Below are 21,691 nucleotides of genomic sequence, written 5' to 3' on the forward strand. Positions count from 1 at the left end.
GCCTAAGTTTCTGCCTCTGGGCATGTGCACTGCTGCCTCCCTCTAGGCGTCCAGGTGTCTATCTCCCACCTAAGCACCAGAATGATTCACCAACCAGGAGACAATAAGCATTTGGCTGCTTAAGTAGTGTGCAGGGCCTAATCCAGTAAGCGAACTCAGAGGCTGCTTACCAAATCGGATCCCCTTGAGGCAAGCTTACACAAAATGACCAGAGGAGGAGGGCCTCTTCCCTCACAAGTTTTATGGCCCAGTGGTTAGGGTACTCTGCCAGGATGTGGGAGATCCCCAGCTAAAGTCTCCCTCTGCTTGAGCGGGAGAAGGGATCTGAACTGAGATTGGTCACTTCTCCGGTCAGTGCTCTTACCGTTGGGATATTCTGACATGAGCGGTCAGTCTCTCCTGTTGAAGCTGTTGCACTAATACCCATTGGAGCAGGGGAACTGGATCTCCCACATCCTGGTGAGTCCTTTAGTCACCAGGCAATCGAATCATTCTCATGCTCGTGCGTGCACACTCGCTCACTCTCAAAGTGTCATTTAGGCCAGAGAGTGAGTGAATTGGCCGGTCCTCATGGTGTCAAGCACCTGGGGATTAGCAAGTATTTAAAAGATTAACACAAGTCTTGAGTGCTGAGGCTGATTTCTAGTATCCCTCTTAGGTTCTAGCAGTCTGCCAGCTCCTTCTTCCACTATGAGAAAGTGGAGGCTGTGCTCAGCCCTGTCTGTGTTATACAGAAATTTATACAGACCAATGAGCACAATGGCCCCTTTTGGCCTTGGAATCTAGGAATAAGCATCTTCTGGGCCAGGGTCTCGCATCCTGTCCTACAGAGCGTAACATGTGGCACCCTCATTTGCTTCCTTCATGCCCCCAAGAGATCCAGTTTACCCTTGTTTACTTTCCATCATACTCTAGTGCAAGAAAAACACTGAAGATAATTTTTCCTTTCTTCAGGGTTCTCTCACCCCACCCCAAACAGTTATTCATAAGCAAAAGGCAAAAGATTGACGTTTCCTTTATAGAAAACAATATAAAACGTGTGCATTGTACTTTGACTGCTGCCCTGATGTACAAAATGTCTCTGTAGACTAAATCATTACATTGTATATCTGTCTTCCTGTCAACAAATTTTCATTATGAAAGTATTTTAGGATTATTTTTTTTTAACAAAGCAACTCGTGTTTCTTTTTGTGCCATTAGCAGGAATGTGAGAGTATCAGGTTTGACATACTGGCTCCTCGGGACCGCTTCAAACCCAGCAGAGGTGATGCAACTCTGCATCCTCTTGTGAAAGAGTAGTTAAGTTCTGTGCAGGTTTATTTTGTGCAGGTCAGTCAGATGAGACCATGGCGAAGGTCCTGTCCACCGCAGGCAGACACTGAAGAGCCTCTCTTCCTCCCTGTACAGCAAGGTCTGTGCGAGTTGGCTGCTGCCCTTCACCCCAAAAGCAGATGCATTTCTGTCATGTTGCTGTCTAGAAGGTTACGTGCTTTTGGGCTCTTCAAGATATTACGGAATCTGGAAAACATTTGCCTCTGCAGACTTATACATTAATGGGCTCCACATGGGTCCAGATGCCAGAGGTTTGTGCCAACGGATCCAACTGCAGGCTTAGGCCATACTAGATATTGTCTATTTACAAATTAAATCTCAAATGTAATGATCATTTGACAGCATCTGATATACCAGTTCACAACTCTAAATCCAGGCTACTTGGACAAATATTTGGCACAGACTGCATATGCATACAGTGTATTAAAATAAATAAAAATCCGTCAATATGACTTACAAAAGGCTAAGAATGCCAGCCAGACTACGTTTTCTTTAATTTAGCTACATACATAGGCCCCCATGCTTTCCCCTTCGCTGGAAGTACTAAAAGTTCATGTGGCTGGACACCAGCAACCAGAGAGAACTCATCAGAAACAACACTGGCCAGTTCACTTATATCTACAGGCAGAACGTTACTGCAGGAGTTTAGGATGTGACTGATTACATCACTGTTTTCTGCCTTCGAGAGAGTGCACGTAGAATAGATCACAGATCCTCCAGGACACAAGGCTTTAATGGCAGACCTGTAACCAAAAAAACCCAAATTTAGATCAGTCAGAGTTATTAAACATAACCAAATGGGAAAAAACAAACAAACAAAACACACCCACAGGAAATAAACCTTCATCAAATTGTCACAACTGAGCATTTCATTGATACACAGGGAATTACCTGTGTTACGTTCTGCTCTCTCATTTAAGTGTGTATTTTCAAACTACTCTATGATATTCTTAAAGGTATATAACAATTTACAAGTAGCATTTTAATATATGATTCCAAGTGTACTTCAGAATGATCATCTTACCAACGTTTAACCAGTACTCTTTGGACCTGATTTTCAAATATGGGCATGCACAACTGCATGCCTAATTTGCACATGGAAGTGTTGTGATTGTGCATACAAACTGGGTGATAGAACATAAAAATGGCCTAGCTGGCCATTTGCACATGCAGACACCAAAATGAACATGCAATTGCAGTAATAGCACAGAATTATTATGCTTGTAGTTTGGCATGTATTTCTGCAAATCAGACTTACTGCTTACTTGAAAGGTACCCTACTACTGTATTATCTTACAATCTCCCTATGATGGGTCAATAACTCTGACTGTTTAGTAACATATTATATTTTGGGGCTGATCCAAAAGCTTTTCCATTTATTTAACCACTGCAGGATTGGGCCCTTAATCAGCAAACGCTTTGTCTAATCAAATGTCTCTAACTGCATGAAAGCTAAACGTTAAAATGCACAACCGCTCTGTTTACAAAAATAAAACCACAGCAATTACATACAGTCTCAATGTTACAAATGGCATCTGTTATTTTTCCTCAACCTTCAAACAAAAGAAAAAGAAACAGGGACCCTGTTTGCTTTCAATTAAAGCAGACATCTTATTAAGGGGGGGGGGGGAACAGCCCAATACGTTCTTAAAACGCTGAAAGAAGATCTGTAAGGCACATTCAACTATCACAGATGAAATGTTATGGGAGCAAGGGGAAAAAAGCCATGATACAATACAACCTATTTTTTGCCAATACTGTAGTTTTCTTCAGACCTAGCATCATTAACTGTTTAAGAGTTACTCCTGTTGGTAAAGCTGTTGTCCTAAAACAATCTCTCTTCTAGCAATTTTCACCCTGAAGGCTCCTAAGCGTGATTTATAAACTGATATGTAAATAGATCACTTCACTCACTACTGGAATATGGCCACCTCTGGTTGAAACGTGCCCACTTCAGTAGTTGGCAATACTAAATGCAAGTTTACTGAAGCATATCCCTCTCATTTGAAAAGGCAGCTGAATGCAATTACTCAACTAGGAATAAACAACTCAATGTTTTCAAAGGACTACGCAAATATTAATGCATTCGAGTGGTCAGGACCCAGTTTTATATCTCCTCTGGAAGACCACACCTACAAAGACAGCACTTTCTAAGACCATGCTGGCCTACTGGTTCAGTAGTGATCCAGTAGGAAAAATGCTGCCATCACCTTACAGGGATCTCATGCAAAACTAGCTTAACCAGACCATGCTTCACTTTTCAGATCTGATGGGACAGGTCATATTAGAATATATATTCAATCAGCAGAAGATATTTTGAAAAAGTGGGAGTAAGTGATGTATGATGTCTCAAAGAAAGAGTTATGATAACATGGGGAAAAAGGGGTTCAACCATTTCTTTTTTAAAATACTGCTCTTGTAGTGTCATGGAAGAATAAAGTCCTATTTTTGGTACTGGCTTTTCATACAAAGCGTAATGGTATTTATATCCTAGGAGCATAATTAAAAGACTATTCAGCTGGATGCATTGTTTGAAGAGAAAGTTAAAATGCAAGGTGTAATTTCACTCTAGACCAATGGGGGGAGCTGTTCAGTGCAGCTCTCATTTGGCAGATAAGTAATGCCACTTAAACAGGTGGAGGAAGGAAAGTGGACATTGAAGAAAAGAATGGGCTCTTTCAACGTGATTGGTGAAACCTCAATGAAGAGAAGCCCAATCCAAGCCGGGTTCAGGAGAAGGCAAGGGTTGGAGGAGCTCTGCGTGGAAAGGAAAGCCCTGCTCAAGGAAGCTAAGGAGGCACCAGAGGGAGTAACTTTTTCAGTGATTGTTATTACAGTAAAGTTCTGTTCCGCTTCCCAAGTGAGTGGGTGTTGCTGCGTATTCCTGCCAACCCTCCTTTCTGTTCAGAGTGCAATATCCTCCTACAAATCCGATTTAGCTTTGTTACCAGAATGAGCATATGCCTTCCTGTAGTTTAATCTAATGCAGTGCTAGCACACACATTTGGGTAGCTAACCTCAAACCTGCCATTTATGCACATCATTCTCAGCAGGAAAATAGGGACATGAAGCACCAGTGCTGGCACCAAACACACTGTGACTTCTCTACCCTTTCTCTCTCACCTCACCCATTTGCCTCTTCACCCTCCTTTTCTCTCTGCATTTGTCTCCATTCTCTCACTGTCCTATTGTTTGTAAAAGAAATGGGGTGATGTTTAGGGCAGCCAAGCCACCAGAGTGCACCTGGACTCGTGGAGCACAATTGATTGGAAAGCAGGGCAGGTAGCCAGCAACACATATTTGACTTCACGAATAAGCACGTTGAGGGAAGTGCTGTAAATTAAGTAATATTCTTTCCTGCTTAAGGACAAGTTAGACCAGGTGCTTTAGTGCCTCTGTTGGCTGCCTGTTCTGCTTTGTTTTCATTCTAGCATTTGCAATTTATCTTTCTGAAATTAGTTAGTTAAGGCTCAATTGGCAGGACTGTTCTCTAATCCAAAAGACGTTGTGGTAAAGTGTCTCCTCAGAATTCAGGCTAATGTCTGACACTACAGCACAGTATTTTGAGAGGGGATAGTACTGCCTAGTTAAATGGACAGTTTTGCTTCTGTTGGAGGAGTTTTTGTAGATAATGAAAATATTATAATTCTGAAAAAAAGTTGAAGGATAAGCCCTATGCTGTGGTCAACATTATGTCCTGAATTTAGGTCACTTCTCATTGGATAGAACTTGGAGATGCTGAAGAATTCATGAATGCAGTCCCTATATAAACAGGAACCAGAGAGGATTCATCACCTGAATATTAGCATATAAACAGAATGATGTACAGTACTGTAACTAACGCTATTTACAGGGTTCAGGGAAGTGCTGAGATTTGGGGTTATGCCATGCAAAGTACAAAAACTTCTTGCTTATATTACAGTAGTGCTTAGAGGTTCCAACCAAGATCAGGGCCCCGTTATGCTGGGTGCTGTACCAAAACACACTGTAAGAGGCAGTCTGTGCACCAAAGAGTTTACACTATACATAGACAAGGCAGACACAGGAAAGAACGGAAGTAGTACTCCCCCTTTCTTACACATGAAGAACCGAGTCCGAGAGATTAAACAACTTGCCAAAGGTGAACAGTCAGTCTCTGGCAGAGCTGGGAACTGAATCCAGGTCTCCTGAATCCCAGTCCAGTGCCTTAATCACAAAACCATACTTTCCTCTCATGGGTGTTTTGTTTACCAACATATCTTTAAATCTCTAAAATGGAAAGAAAGGGCAAAGTTCTGACTGGGGAGGCAGTATATGTTGGGAAGCATTCCCCTCATCTTGAAAAAAGTATCTACTGTACCCAATTTCACAGACGTAGATACCCCCTCTCCCCTGACAAAGCTTTCCAGATGTGCAAAGCCATGTGGCTCAGATTACTATCAAGCCATAAATGTATGAGATTTCACTGCTAAACATGCAGGGTCTCTTACATTTATATAGCACCTCTCTTCCTAGAGAATCCCAAAGTGCCTCACTAACTTTAAATATGCAGAAATCTCTTCACCCAGCACAGAAATGCAGACAGCTATGAGGAGATGACATCCGCTGTTTAACAGTACAGCAAGAACACTACACTGCAGTTTAGGAAAGGAAAAAACATAAGCGGCTGAAACTGCAGGAAGAATTTACAGTAGATAAAACACAAATACCAAATAGGGATTTGGCCATAACTACAGGGTTACCACTACTACGCTTATTAAAGATCCCATAACACCTTTCACAAGTGCAAATGGTCAAGACCTTGCCAAAAAGCACAGTGCCCCTAGACTATTAGGCTGAAGCAGTGATTCAATGATGATTCAAAGGAAAAAGCAGCACCTTTGGAATGACCAACATAACCTCCTGCAGCAAGTCTTGGAAATCTCACATCAAAAACAAGCAGCAAAGAATCCTGTGGCACCTTATAGACTAACATCTGTTTGTCTATAAGGTGCCACAGGATTCTTTGCTGCTTCTACAGAACCAGACTAACACGGCTACCCCTCTGATACTTGACATCAAAAACAGACCAGCTTTGAGCACTCTTAACTTGTGAATTTTGACAGGATTGTGCCCCAAAATGGTCAAACTGCAAAATAAAGAAAGGTTTTTAATTCTTACATCATGATCTAGGTTCAAGAATCTAAAAGGATTATTTTACACCATAAGGTTAAAAGGAGATTGATATAGCCTATAATTGCTCACATAGAACTCAGTCATTAAAAATCTAGTCCTGTCAGATGCTCTGTGCCCTCAACTCCTGATACAATCAATGGCTGATCAAAAATAAAAATAACAAAAGATAAGGCACTGAAGGCACTTGTCACCTGTCATGAGGTGCTCTACACATTTAAGAAATGGGCTCTAAATCTACAAACATAATAGCATAGTTCACTTATACATCTACTACTTATTTCAAAATATGTATGATTAAAATGGAAGCAATGTCTGAAGGGCCCTAAAAATACTTTGGTGAAAATGAAACGGAAGTACATTGCTTTAAAACAATCAAACTGTGATCATATTTGTTCCTAGTAATGCAATTTCCTTTAATTCTATTTCTTAATGCATCATAAGTCAATCTTTAGTAAAACTTAACTATTAAAATATAAAACTAGTTACACTAAATGTGTTTTCCAAAATTTAAATCCAAGTTCATGTATTCACCATACTGGATTAAAAGTAGTAGTAATTTGCACATAATTGAAATGGCTTGGAATTAAAGCTTTACTTCTTTATATTGAAGCCCCAGTTCAGTACAGGACCGCCTGATACTTTAAGCTTTATTTTGACCTAAACTTTAAAGTAATCCAGTATACATTCCTGTAAGAGTATTTCTTTAAAAAGTCATAAGAAAGACACCTGTGACTGCTTATTAACAAGAATGGGCAATTGTTAACGGGAGACTCTGTAGTACTTTTGATGCATATAATCCCCATTTTTTGTTTTACAGACAAGAGAAACTGTTAATAGTACTAACATTAAAATGCCTAACAAATCACTGCTATCAAAAGATGACCTGCACAGCAGCCTGCAAAAGAAGCTTCCCAGTTTATCAAGTAGGTGCCTAAAATAATTACACCACTTCAAAAGAGCCACATTTGGGGGCTTCACAGGCTAACAAGCTGTTGAGCATGGAAATGTACCTATACTTAGGATGCTAAAGAAAGTAGTATGGTAAGTTGCTGAGGCTCGATTTTATCCATTAACAGGATTCATTCACAATTTCCAGACCTACTCCGAGATCTCCTCTTCCAGGTAGCCAGGACTTTCAGGCAGATAATGCACATCTGTATGTGTATAGGAAGAGAAGCTGCAAAAAATGCCATTAGGTTTTATAACAGGAGGAGGATGAGGCAAGAAGGAAGGGAAGAGAGGCACTGAGAAAGAAAATAAAAATGTTCAGAGGCAAAAATAAATCCTTCCCTGGGTGTCATGTGGTACTTTACGAGATATCGGATTAGTACAATTTATGGGACCCACTGTGATATCAAATACTCACAACCGTTTAATAATGTTTTCAATCACTAAAGGGCTGGGACATGGCAAATTAGATTTGAGGGGGACTGGCAGATATGTCTGTGGAAGTTTGCACGATGCTTGCCCACACTACGCATGGCTTAAATAGTGATATCAACATTTTTGGATAATTAAATTCATCTTTAAATAATTAAAATATTTCCAAGACAGACATATGTAATAGTCAGGACATAGCTGTATACCATTTTTCAGATGGATGTTTAGCAAACCCAGATACAACTCTAATGCAATTAAGAGGCATGTAAATTCCCCGGGTAGAAATTATGTATTTACAAAGAATTCATTATCACTCATTTTTTACTGAATATCTCTTTAGGGACAGATTTACTAACATGCATATTGAATTACAGCACTCACAGGTGGAAAAGACCTATTAAGGTCATCTAATCTGACCCCCTGCCAGGCAGGGTTGTTGGATGTGATTTTGAAAAACTACATCGTATTCTAACACATACTTAATGTTTTCTTTGGTTGAAGTCTCAAGATTCACATTAAATGTAACAGGAGAGGGACTGACACTTAAAAATTAAATTAGAAATGAAAAAAAAAACAGAGCAATAAGATTACTTCAGTATCTCAAAAAATAAAAAGAGCTGTTGTACAGACATGCGTTCAATGACTTTGAAACACTTAAATGTCACAAAAACTTTGGAGTTAACTAATGCCCAAAAGTGGGTATTTCACACTAAAAGTAAATTAAACAACGTGATAGGTTGCCATTTTATCCCTTTTTTAAAAAGTGGTATTACAAACCCAGCCTTTTATAAAACAGACATATAAGTGGATATCAAAACAATACCGGCATAGTATTTTGTATTACCAATCCCACGTCCCCAGTCGGCTCTTTCTGTGCATGATTATATGTTCTACATTTTTTTGGAAGGGTTAGCATTAATTATATCACTAATTTAACCATTTTCAGTGTTAAAAGAAAGATTATATGGGTTTCAGGGCAAGTTACAAAACAAATGTAACATTTCAACAGTGCCACCTTTTGGTTACTAAGCAGAAAATGGATTTTTCTGGTTTTGATCAGGAAAAAAAAAGCAATGAATCGCTTCTAAACCATTCAGGTGGCAAAGAATCTGAAGTCACATTTACTTTTCATCCATACCCCTTCTCATTTGAGATGAAATAGATCATGGAATTCTCCCTCCCCTTCTTTAAAAATCAAACTGAGCCCAGTCATCCCAGAGTCATGTCAGTTATATCCCATAGTTTTTCCAAAATCAAGCTGTCAAGGCCAGGGAAATTCCCTGTGTCTACAATACCTAATTCACAATATATCGTGATGACAGCATGGCATGGGGATGGCGTGACATCAGTACAAATATTCTCTCTGTGTCCCAAGCATTATGCTTTCCTCTCTCCTCATTACAGTAAGCTTTCTTGTCATATAGAGACAATGTCAGTCCGAACAATAATTAAGATTAAAAAAAGGAGTTATATCAAGCAATTTTTTTAAAGGAAAATCTCACCTGTTTTGCTTTCCCCTGCAGCCTGAACACTTTGAAAGACAACAGGCCCCTCTTACTCTGAGGCAAGTCCTGGAGATGATCCTCTTGCTAACAGAGACCTACTGTATGTCATTTACAACACCAGAAATACAGAAGCCCTGTACTAGAGGCCGACTATCAGTTTCCTTCTTGCTCCCATGATGGTTTAACCATCAGAATTGTAACAATCAGCTGTGTAACGTTCAGATATATTTTATTTCCATATTAAATGTCGCACCTGGTTTGCAAGTGCCCACTCTGAGTTTCCATGCTGCCATTATCACAAGTGGCAATGCTATTTTTAGCAAGACAGACTCCACCAGCAGGAGGCATTCCACATATGCCGCAGTCACAAAACTTAAATACTCTAGTCATGTAATCGTAATGGAAATGGCGTCTTCTCTTGCAATCTTTCAAATGCCTGAGCTGAATGAATGTTCTTTTTTATGCCAACAACTTAGTTCACTAATTAAAAAACACCATCTTTGTCTACAGTCCAAGCAGCACTTCCTCTACGAGGGAAAGGAGAACAAAAGACTCACAAAATCTCCTAGGGACTTCATCCCAGGCAGCACTACAGGTGGGATATTAAAAAGCCCCAAAGGGAGTTAGAGATGGTCAGGAATTTTCTGACAAAACAGATTTTCCTCAGAAAATGCCAATTTGTCAAAAACAAAATGTTTCACAGAAACATCAATTTCAATGAAATTCCAATGAAACATGCGCAGGGCTCTGTCACAAACTTGTCTGATTTCCTGCCAGGGTCCCCAGCTACAGGGGGCAGCCCTGCCATATGGACTTCCCTGGAGTCAGGGACCACAGGTCTTCCAGGCTCCCTGCTCCATGGCACCTCTACTGGAGCACAGAAGCCCAGAGAACAGCAGCTGAGTCAGAAACCTGAGCTTGGGTGCCGAGGGTCAGTTTTGTTTAGAAATTTTTGAAAGAGTTTTAATTATTTCAAAATGAAATTTGGGGGAATTTTCCCTTCCATCAGACATTTTGAATTTTTTTACTCTTTGTTCCAAAATGGAATGAGTTTTCCCCTTCACAATTTCCCACAGATGAGAAATGCCGACTTTTGACCAAATCTACTTGGTATTTATGCTTCTAAGTCACATAGAGGCCTTTGAAAATCCCACTCTATAATGATGGATGTTAGTGTTTTCTATAAGAAAAATTAGTATGTAGCCACTTAGCTATGCAGTCAGTTTTCACTTACAGTGAAAGTTGCGGTTTACAAGGATAAACTAGATTTTTCAGTCTTTTCACACTGAAAAACAAAGATGCTAACCTTCTATTCTTTTCTCTTTTTCTACTAAACGTAGGACTGGTGAAAAGCAGCAAACTGACACCCCAGGAGACTGAAACTCCACAGTACAATCCTGCTCACATGCCTATAAACACCACTGCTGACAACCATGGGTATGTCAACATGGCAATTAAAAACCCGCGGCTGGCACCTGCTGGCTGACTCGGGCTCATGGGCTGTTTAACTGTGGTGTAGATATTCAGGCTTGAGATGAAGCCTGGCCTCTAGAATCCTGCGAGGTGGGAGGGTCCCTGAACTTTTAATTGCTGTGTAGACATACTCCATAAATTTTGTTCACTCCCCAGTTCTTGGCCTCTCTGCTGAGACTAACAACGTTGCCAAATGAATGCTAAGTATGATATTTTTGTGACATAAACACACAGTTGTTCATTAGGAAATTAACCAATTCCTATTTACACACGTCATTGAGGACTTTATATAGTAATACACCTCTACCTCGATATAACACTGTCCTTGGGAGCCAAAAAATCTTACTGCGTTATAGGTGAAACAGTGTTATATTGAACTTGCTTTGATGCACCGGAGTGCACAGCACCGCCCCCCTGGAGCACTGCTTTACCGCGTTATATCCAAATTCGTGTTATATCGGGTGGCGTTATATTGAGGTAGCGGTGTACTGTAGCTTTGATGTCACTACTGACTTCAGCTGGACTTGAATGGAAGGGCTAAAGGTGAAGAGCCCTGTATCCAACTGCTGCTCTCTTGAGCTACTCAGACCACTGAGATACAGACCTTGTGAAATAAATTTATTTTCTGGAGTAAATTCACTGCTGTTAATTGTCCCTGATAGGAGTTTTACCCTGGCTACACTGGGGTTTCTGCTGGTGCAGATACACTGATGACAGGTTGCTGATGACTAAAATAAGAGCAAATCCCCACTGATAAGACCTTATCCAGTTAACTGAGTGAAAGGTGACTTCAAGGGGACTACTCATTTGCTTAAAGTTAAGGACATGCTTAAGTGGCTTAGTGCAGGAGGACCACAGCCATCATCTGATTAAAGAGGGACCACTAACTGCAAGGAAAGGCTTTTGTGTGAAATGGATACAGTAGAACCGCAGAGTTAATGAACACCAGAGTTACAAACTGACCAATCAACCACACACCTCATTTGGAACCAGAAATACACAATCAGGCAGCAGCAGAGACAAAAAAAAATAAAAAAAATAGCAAATACAGTACAGTACCGTGTAAAACAAACTACTAAAAAAATAAAGGGAAAGTTCAAAAAAACATTTGACAAGACAAGGAAACGGTTTCCGTGCTTGTTTCATTTAAATTAAAATTGTTAAAAGCAGCGTTTTTCTTCTGTGTGGTAAAGTTTCAAACCTGTATTAAGTCAATGTTCAGTTGTAAACTTTGGAAAGAAATGTTTTGTTCACAGTTATGAATATTTCCGAGTTACAAACAGCCTCCATTCCCGAGGTCTTCCTAAGGCTGAGGTTCTACTGTACGTGATCAGAGAAATCAGACCCTCTTTAGCAACATATGGAAGACGAGTTCAATCTCTGTCTTTGAAAACACCAGAAGGCAGCAATAAATAGCAAGACCTTTTTTTTTTTTTTTTTAACAAGAGGCTTTCAAAAAATGTGAAAGTGAAAAAAAGAGTCTTGTTTTTCTCGTAAGTTTAAATAAAGCATCAAGAGAAAATTCACCTGGGTTAGGACCTTGTATAGTGATCTGTGTACCTTGTACTGCCCAATGCAATTAAATGAGTGAATTATAACTCCCAGAAAAAAAGGTAAGAAATTAAAACAATCTTTTCTGCATTACTGGCTGCTGCTCTAGTAAAAAATAAGATATTTTACCTATTCACATAGAGACAGAAAATCCATCTCTCCTCTGTCTGAACAGAAAGCATGATAAAAAATGAAAATGAATGGAAAGAAGCGGTGCAGTTTATTTCCAATCACGTTAAGCAAATTCACCACCTCAATGGAAACGTGCAAATAACCTAGAAATTTTGAGGGGGAAATATATCTGGTAATGTACAACATTTACTACATATTAAATGCCATTTTTCATTAAAAATGAATCAATTCTTTAGTGAGACCACATCACTATTTTTCAACTGCTGGCGAAAGCAGATAAACATATAATAGCTGTGTTTTGACAAGCAGTAGTCTGTTCACTCTCTTTCAGAAGAAAGAATACTTTCAAAAGGCTGGACTCAAGAGGACAGTGCAGGTTAGGTGGCATATTAGGTTACGGTATTAGCTAGTCACCTGGCTGCGCTGAAAATCCTATGTTATGACACAAGGGCAAATGGTGAGCTCATCCTAGTCCACCCATTTGTGTAGCTCTCTAAGCCATCATGTAGTGCGGCTGCATGATCAGCAATCTCTGCTCAGGAGAAGCCTAGGACTGAAGCAGCAAGAGTAACATGGACCAGAAGCTTTCTGAGGAAGCTTGTGCAGCATCTACCTATTTGCACCTGGGTTTAACTAATGCTATTAATTCCCTATTTTTCTGAATTCACTCACTCATTTTTATTTTTTTTTGTAAGCCTCCTGGCTTACAAAAAGAAACGCTAACCGAAACCATTTCAAATACCGTATTATTACCAATATTCGTAGTAAAATTGAAGTTATATATACACACAAGCACATACACAATACTGCACTACAGCACTTCAGTTGCACAACAGTAATAATAAAAATACATATTACATAGTTAAGGTTGAATTGTGTACAGCAATTCAAACACTTCATTACATACAAAGAATACACTGTGTACTCTCCAAAATTTCACCTCTTACTCTGAGTAAAAGATGAATATTCCAAAAGTTTACAAATAAAACAATGAGTGACTTAAAATTAAAATAAGGCCTTTAAAAAATTTAGCATTCTGTGTCAAAACATTTTTCTGTATCAAACGATCAGATTAATGGAGACTCTTCACACTTCCGATCTAGTTAAAATGCACTGAAATCCTGAGCACTGGCTACATTTTTTAAAGTATTACCAATCAATTTTGGCCCAAACAACCTTAGCTCTGCTGTGCAATGACATCATAAAGCAAAAGAAAGGGGGGGGGAATCAAATTTGCCTTTAAAAAAACAGTTCAATCTAATCTGGGCCTGCACACACTATTATACAGTAATCATAACTGTACGGTCATCACAATTGTTACTACAAGGAGGAGTTCAATTGTTTGGCTCTGCATTTCTATACCTTAACTTGAAAGTTGATTTTTTTTAAAAATCACAAATTTTGGGCCAAATTTGACCTGACAATATTAATTTATCTCATTTGCATTTCATCCATTTTGTTATTATTCTCTTTTCTTCTATATTTAAGAATTACAGCTAAACAATGTAAATGTTCAGCCTTTACAAAGAACTAATTAATCCTAATAAAATCTCTGAAGTAGATAGGTATTTATTCCTGTTTTACAGTTAGGGAAACTGAGGTAGACACTTTAAACAACTTGCTCAAGATCAATGGTAAAGTCTCTATTAGAGCCACAATTTGAACTCAGTTAAAACAAATAAAAGGAAGTTCCTCTTCACACAGCGCACAGTCAATCTGTGGAACTCCTTGCCTGAGGAGGTTGTGAAGGTTAGAACTATAACATGGTTTAAAAAAGAACTAGACAAATTCATGGTTGTTAAGTCCATTAATGGCTATTAGCCAGGATGGGTAAGGAATGGTGTCCCTAGCCTCTGTTTGTCAGACGATGGAGATGGATGGCAAGAGAGAGATCACTTGATCGTTATCTGTTAGGTTCATTCCCTCTGGGGCACCTGGCATTGGCCACTGTCGGCAGACAGGATACTGGGCTGGATGGACCTTTGGTCTGACCCAGAATGGCCATTCTTATGTTCCTCAATCTTGTCACGCACAGGCCTTCAGAGCAGTAATTGACAGTGAGTAGAACTGTATTTATTATTATTGCTGCCACTGAATTGCTGACCCACCTTGCAGAAGTCACTTAGCTTCTCCCTGACACTGCTTCATCCTTTTTCTTGATGAGGTTTTGTGAGAATGTGTGTTTGTAAAGCATCCTGAGATAAAAGATTCTATCGAAATCCAAAGCATTATTAAACCATTTACTGAACTCATTGGGACTATGCACATGCTTAAATATCTTGCTGAATCTTAATCCTTGACATACTCCTGACAACAGGAGCCTAATAAAAATGATTTACTCCCTAAATTCCAAAATCCAGATAAGTGAAAAATTACAGTGCATACATTGTTGAATTTACAGTCTTATTGAGCCCATTGGAAGGAAAACTATATTAACATTCAGATCAAAAATATATTGTCCTCACAAATCCAAATTTTTGTTGCTGCTACTGTTTGAGGCTAGTTCACTGCACATTCAGCAGATGTGATGTTTTTCTCTTCTAGATTTAAGGATAATTGTATTAAATATTATTTGGGGTGACAGGCACTTTTTTGGCTTGCTTTTTTAAAAACCAGGTTCCTGCTGTCAAGAGTTTCCTACATCAGGATTATAATCCAGAATGATTTATACAAATTTGGAAAATTTCAGTGAATGATGTATGCTTCCTTTTGCTAGAAGTTCACAAATTAGATTTTACATGTCAAATATTGAAAAGAGAAAATTGAAGGAGGTCAGTGTTTCAAATGTGATTGATTTCTTCAAAGGAAATGGGTGACATGATGCATTATTGCAATAAGACACTCATATTTCTGTTATCAATCATAGGTTTCTGGGAGGCTTTTTTTCTCTGGAAGTCATGCAAAAGTATTTTACACTGTTCCTATGGAGCCTTCCATAAAAAACACTCTTTAAAAAAAATATTACTTTATTCCTCTCTCAATTTGCCTTGACAGCTGGATACTTCTGAAGCAAATCATTGTGTGCATTTAGAAGTTTAGTGTTTGCTCAATAGCTATAAAACAACATACAGCTGCAGAAACTATTTTTTGGAAAGAAAAATAATTCTTCTTTAACTCATCTCCAAAACCATGTTCATTTATTATACCGTATTGCATTATTTAATTGTTTGTTTCAACTTTTCAAAATTATTTTCTATAACACATATACAAGGACAACAGTTGTATTAATAGTAAATCAAAAGGCTTTAATAGGAAAAAATATAAATTTTCATGTGGTTGGAGGCAAAAACTAAATAATAAACTTTCAGCACTATTCCTTTTTCAACAAAATATAGTCAAACCAAATCTGAAAGGTATTGTCAAGGCTGAATCCCCACTCTGTCACCTGGATTGCAGAAAGTGGGGGCCCGCAAGGATTCTAAAAATTAATACTTGCCACTCCGGGCTTGTATTAAACTCCCAAGGTTACAGCTTTTCTCAGACCTTGACTTGGTAAACGCTGCCACCACTCAAATGCAAAAAAAACCAACCCTTGGACCCAGGAAGGAGCACTTGGGAATTCCTCCCTGTGGGATACCCTCAAGCCCTTTCACACACACCCCCCACCCCACCGGGAAGAGCTGAGAAAGAAAACAAAGGCAGTTGGCTGTTGCCACCAGCTAATCAAACAGCATATGCACAAACCTCTTAGGACACCAAAAATCTAATCCTGTTCTTAAAAAAGGTAAATTTTATTAAAAACAAAAAGAAAGAAAATACATCTAGAACTCAGGCTTTTGCTAGATTTTAAAAGAGCAATCCAAAAATCAAGTACTCAAACTAGCTTTCTTGGGGGTTCATATTAAAGGTTATAAGCAAACAAAAGCATCTGGGCACAAGGAATCCACAAGCCAATAAGAAATAACCCTAATTGCGTCTTTTTAGACATTCCCTAATTTTTTTTACATATCTGAGGATCCAGATAAGTAGGTTCGAGGTATGAATTGATAATCTATAATTATACCTGGCTTAATGCTGCTTACAGCATTACTGCTCCGTGTCCCTGAAGCCCAGAGAACAACAGACAAAGGGAAAGTTTCTTTCCCAATTTAAAAAAGTTCTACCTTCCCATTGGCTCTTTTGGTCAGGTGCCTACTTCTTTTCTTTACCTGTGAGTAAAGCAAGCAGAGAACAGACCAGGAGGGATTTTACAACTAACTGGCTGGCTGGGTGTCCATCAAAGGGAGCTACTGCTCCCCCCCTTCCCCCATTTATCACAGGTATTGTGGGGAAGCTTGAATTGCTGTTTCTCATGCTCTGGATAAAGAAAGGGCTTCAGTTTTCCATACCGCTGACCTAGAACCTTGTACAGGAATGAAATTCCTTTTCAAGTAAAATATACAACAAACCTGATTTAGATTAAATTGTGATAAACACTACCATTTGTATTGCTGCTTAACCTCTTATTTATAGGCATGTACCTCAGACACTGCAAAGCTGTAACAATTGTGCAGCAGCAACACAGACAGCTAAAAACTTATGGTTCAATCCTGCAAACACACTTGCTCACATGGGTAAATGGAGTTCGTGTGTGTAAGTGTGGACAACACTGGGCCCTTACGCTCCTCCTGGACACAGTCCAAATAACACAAACAGAGAGGCAGAACAATCTGAGATCTATTGTGACAACTCTAGTGGTAACCATCACTGACTGGCATGTTTGTCATCAAATTAGCCTAAAAGTGAACTTCGAGTGATAATTCTGCTGAAAAATAACAGCAAAAAATGCCTGATCAGAACTTCCACTATTGGACATGGGTACAGACCACTCCATTGAAAGTAGACAGGGATTCTTGCAGGATAAGCAGGCTTTAGAAAAAGTTTTTTAAAAACAATTATAAACCATACTCAAACCTCTGCTTAAAATGTGGAATATGGCCAGAATCAAAAATACCTCTAAAGCCACAATGAACTTTTTAGGTGCTCCCTCTGTGTTTGTTTCTGTATCATAGCAGGGTGTTTTGAATCATTCTGCAACTGAGGCCAAGTATTACATGAAGATGCACTCTTAATGAAGTCAACAGAAGGGCATGGGCTGTATGTCAGTTGAGGATTTGTACCCTGGTGTTTATATTGCAGTTCTACATTTAAATAGCTCTACATTAACTCTTATCTAACTTTAAATTTAACAATGCTACATTCTGCACTTACCAAGGGGAAGGAGTACTGTACATGAAACTTGGATTTGGTTGTTACAAAATCTTGCCACAATTTTATTTAATTTAATCATGAGAAAGCTGCTGTAACAGCTTTTCTTTCCACTTCTCACCTTAGTAGCTGTACCTGTAGAGCAGATAACTCCTTCCTTTGGATGAGTCTAAGTGTAGCCTGCTGAATATCAGAAGAGAATAACCAACTTCTGTCATTTGAACACGGAGCATCCAGCAGTACCTGTACAGCCAATGAGTAAAAGAATGAACAAAAGTATTAACTGTAAAGAAGGTAACTATCTGTGCAATGCACCTGATTGGAAAGTATTGGAAAATAATTTCTGTAGAAATTTAAAGCATCATTTTTTGCTTTTTAGAAGCATGAAAAAAAAAACAATTTAAAATGTTTTACCGTTTTTGTGCATTTCTGAGAAAACCCCACCCTAATTACTGCACCATGAATACCATCAATAGTATTATAATTATCATCCATTTGAATAGCTCCCACCCTTGATCTCTCTTGTTTATTCACCTATTTAAATGTTAGAGTACTAACTGCTGTGTATTATTCATAATTCAATGTGATGAGTCAATAAGCAACATCATGTAACATATGCTCCAAGACACATGCACAGTCTCATCAGTTCAAGATTAAAGTATGCAGAAAACATGTGGTCAGCTCAGTAAACTCCTCCCAGACAAATCAGAAGGACCATCAAATGGAGAGTAAGTTTTAACATTAAAATAAAAAGTTTCATCTTCACTTCATGAGCATTTCACAGGACATGGTCAAATTGCTACAGAGCAGGTCAGGTTACAGTAGGAAAGGCAGGAGGAGAACAATAAAAGTATCATTTTAATTCCATCAGCTTGCCAATACATAATGGTGCTACCTTGTCGTACAATTCAGGATGGAGGTCTCCAATCTGTCTCCCATCAAGTTCAGAGAGAGTAATTAAATTCATCAGGGGCTCTGGGATGAAGGATTCTAGTGTCTGCTTCAGCCACTTTGATCTCAGACCATCATACTCATTACAGTGAAGATGACCTAAACACAAATTACTTAGAATCAGTGCCCTTACATTTCTATAAATATTAGAAGTTACAATTACAGACATTTCAGTATTTCCCTGGGATAGTCAGAGATTATAATGTATGTGCTTATGTTACTGCACATTTTACTATACTAATGGATTTTTATAAACCCTAATAAAATGTCAACATGCTCCTAAAAGATGATCCATAAATATTTAGTAATAAATAACTACAAAGTGAAAAACTTTCACAGTAAAACAAACTTAAAACGGTAACCCATATTCAAAAAGCAGTGGTATGAGTATTTTTCTGAGATCTTGCTACTGCTATGAGGAGGATGTACATGTCATTTTTTAATTCATCACAAGCTTGGTCTTCATCTTATGTTCCCAAAGCATTTCAATTCCTCACCTACCAGAGGCTGTAACCTAGTGTGTATTGACATAAACACACTTGCTCTTTTTATTTTTAGCACTACACCCATGACAATTACCCATTTAGATTAAACCTTGCTATGGTCCAAGAAAAAGCATCTCATTTTCCTCCCGCTCTTGCCCTTAGCTACTCAACATTCCCATTCATTTTCCTTGCCTTTAGGACCTCCTGACACCACAAGAAGCTAGCGGGCTGTGTATATGACCTATGTATACCATAACAGTCACTCTCTTTTGGTTGAAATTATCCTCCTAAAGCTTATTCATTTCCTTTGCCAACAATTTGATCCCCTTACAGCTAAGGTGTAGAACAACCCCCTGGCGCAGGTACTCCCTTCACCAAAGATTCTCACTCTGCTTAATGAACCTGGGCCCATCCCTTTTATGCACCATCTACACACCCTGAGATTGCTTTATGTTCTTGTCCAGCCAACCCTGTGCAATTAACATATCATATTATCACGAAGGTGTAAAAATATTTGACACTTGGAAAAAGCTTGTTTTCCCGCCCTAAGAACTCTGTGATTAATTTAGTTACAGTAACATGCTTGGCAGCAGTACACGATACATAAAGTGCATTCTAGACAGGAAGAAAAAGCAGCACTCAGTTTATGGTTTTTCAATCTGCTTTAATATGAAGCCAATTTACATATTAACATGTCCAGATTTTTGTCCTCACTAATACTAGGACAAACTGACTCCACAATATTCTGATTTAACAATCTGAATCTACTCAGTACAGTGTCCCCTTTAAACTGAATTTTAATGTCATGACAGACACAAAACATGCCTTCAAATAACTTTGATAACTGCATCTGGAACCTGATTTCTGTATTTTAATTGCATAACAATAAAATACATTACCTGGCCAAGCACACTGCAGCATAGCTATTGATTTACCGCCTGGAGCAGCACACATATCCAAAACCCTTTCCCCATCCTTTATTTCCAATGCCAGCACCGACAGAAGTGAAGCAGCATTCAGCAGATAATACTTCTTGAGTTTACCGATCTGGTGTTTTTGTGCAGGGAATCTTCCAGGAGTCCTACTAATGTAACATTTTAATGATTCTGGGAGATAGGGTAAGGTTTCCTGAAAGAGATGATACCCCTTCAAATGCAAGTTGTTCTCCAGTTCAGAGGAATAGCTGAATTTATTAAGCAGAACAGCATATTGCCAGCACAATGGTGATGTGAGCACCTCCCTGGAGGTTTAAAAAGGAAAAACAAAGAAGAGTTATATTTAATAAGTGGCAGTTACAGTTAAGTCTCCATAATGTAGCAAGCCCTTCATCTCAGGGAATTAAAGCAAACACCACAGCTAGGTTTTGTGCTCGCCCACAGTTATGATATTTTAAGTGTATTCTAGTGGTTTGAGTCTGTTTCCACAGGTTAATTATGAATTATGTAATAGAGTATTTTCTTCTATAGTTTTAAACATGTTACTTTTCAATTTCATGAAATATCCCTTTGTTCTCATGTCAAGAGAAAGGGTAAGATGGAACACTTGGTTCACCTCCATTATTTTTATATACAGGAACTCAGGAGCATACAAACATACAGAAGCTGTGAACTCATTTGTAAAAAAGAGAGAAACAAAAAACCCAACGCTGCTCTCAATTAATCTTTCACCTTGCTCTTTTAAATCAACCCTTCATGTATTCTTTAATAATCATTGTATAATACTGTGATTCTCAGAAATAAAAGGTATTTTACTCCATAGTAAAACTTATCACATAGTAAATGGTCTCTGCAAATAATGAAATTTTCATGTCTGAAATCGGGGGCTGGGGGAAGAAGGGGAGTTTAATGTGCTTGGTTTTCTTTGAAAAGGATAATAGTGTTTGCTGATTTGGAATCCTTTTTTGCAGTCTTTGAAAACAATAAACCCAACAGGACTTTGTTAGCATTTACATTTTGGGAGACGTAAGTCACACCATGGGCTGATCTGACTGATACTGACTAACTGAATCCATAAAACTAAAAAGTGACTCCAAGAGCAGATCAAATGGGCACCAAAATAAACACACTTAATCCAACATCCATTACAATCTTCTTTGAAGAAGCTTTCTGAAATAAACTAGCAAACAAAACAAAAAATAAACATTACAGATGGTCTTTTAATACTAGGGAAAGTTACCAAACAAATCAGATTCAAATCTGTTTATTTACTAGGTTCCCCAATATTCTTTGAAACGGTTAGAAAACATTTCAGAAGGATCTGTGTTTTAACAATTTGACTAGCCAATGAGGACAGTTTGAAGTGTTTGAAAATGAAATGTTTGATAATAGGGTCTGACTTACTCTAAAATATTTTGCAGCTCTATCCCATCATGGTTTGGTCCTGCCCATAAGGTACTAGAAAACTATCTAATGGGAACTATATTGGAATTACCGGAATGTTTTACCAATTTAGAAAATAATGTTCTCCAACTCTACCTCTAAGGGGCAGATCTTCAGTTGTGTAAACTGTGAAAGCTCTGTTGAAATATCTTGGGGATGTCAC

General features: G+C 38.6%; 1 protein-coding gene across 4 annotated transcripts in view; it reads right to left on the bottom strand.

The window, feature by feature from the left end:
• Positions 1-999: 999 nt before the first annotated feature.
• Positions 1,000-21,691, bottom strand: part of NSUN3 (NOP2/Sun RNA methyltransferase 3) — a 30,801-nt gene continuing 10,109 nt past the window's right edge. For all 4 annotated transcript variants that reach the window (XM_039521809.1, XM_039521866.1, XM_039521999.1 and 1 more), the window contains exons 3-6: positions 20,050-20,390; positions 18,610-18,764; positions 17,836-17,957; positions 1,000-2,075 (exon numbers count right to left, since the gene is read on the bottom strand). In XM_039521809.1, coding sequence (XP_039377743.1) covers positions 1,814-2,075; positions 17,836-17,957; positions 18,610-18,764; positions 20,050-20,390 — 880 coding nt within the window. In that variant the 3' untranslated portion in view covers positions 1,000-1,813. The remainder of the gene's footprint in view (positions 2,076-17,835; positions 17,958-18,609; positions 18,765-20,049; positions 20,391-21,691) is intronic.

The sequence above is a fragment of the Mauremys reevesii genome, linkage group 1, assembly GCF_016161935.1.
Source record: "Mauremys reevesii isolate NIE-2019 linkage group 1, ASM1616193v1, whole genome shotgun sequence".
Classification (NCBI taxonomy): Eukaryota; Metazoa; Chordata; order Testudines; family Geoemydidae; genus Mauremys; species Mauremys reevesii.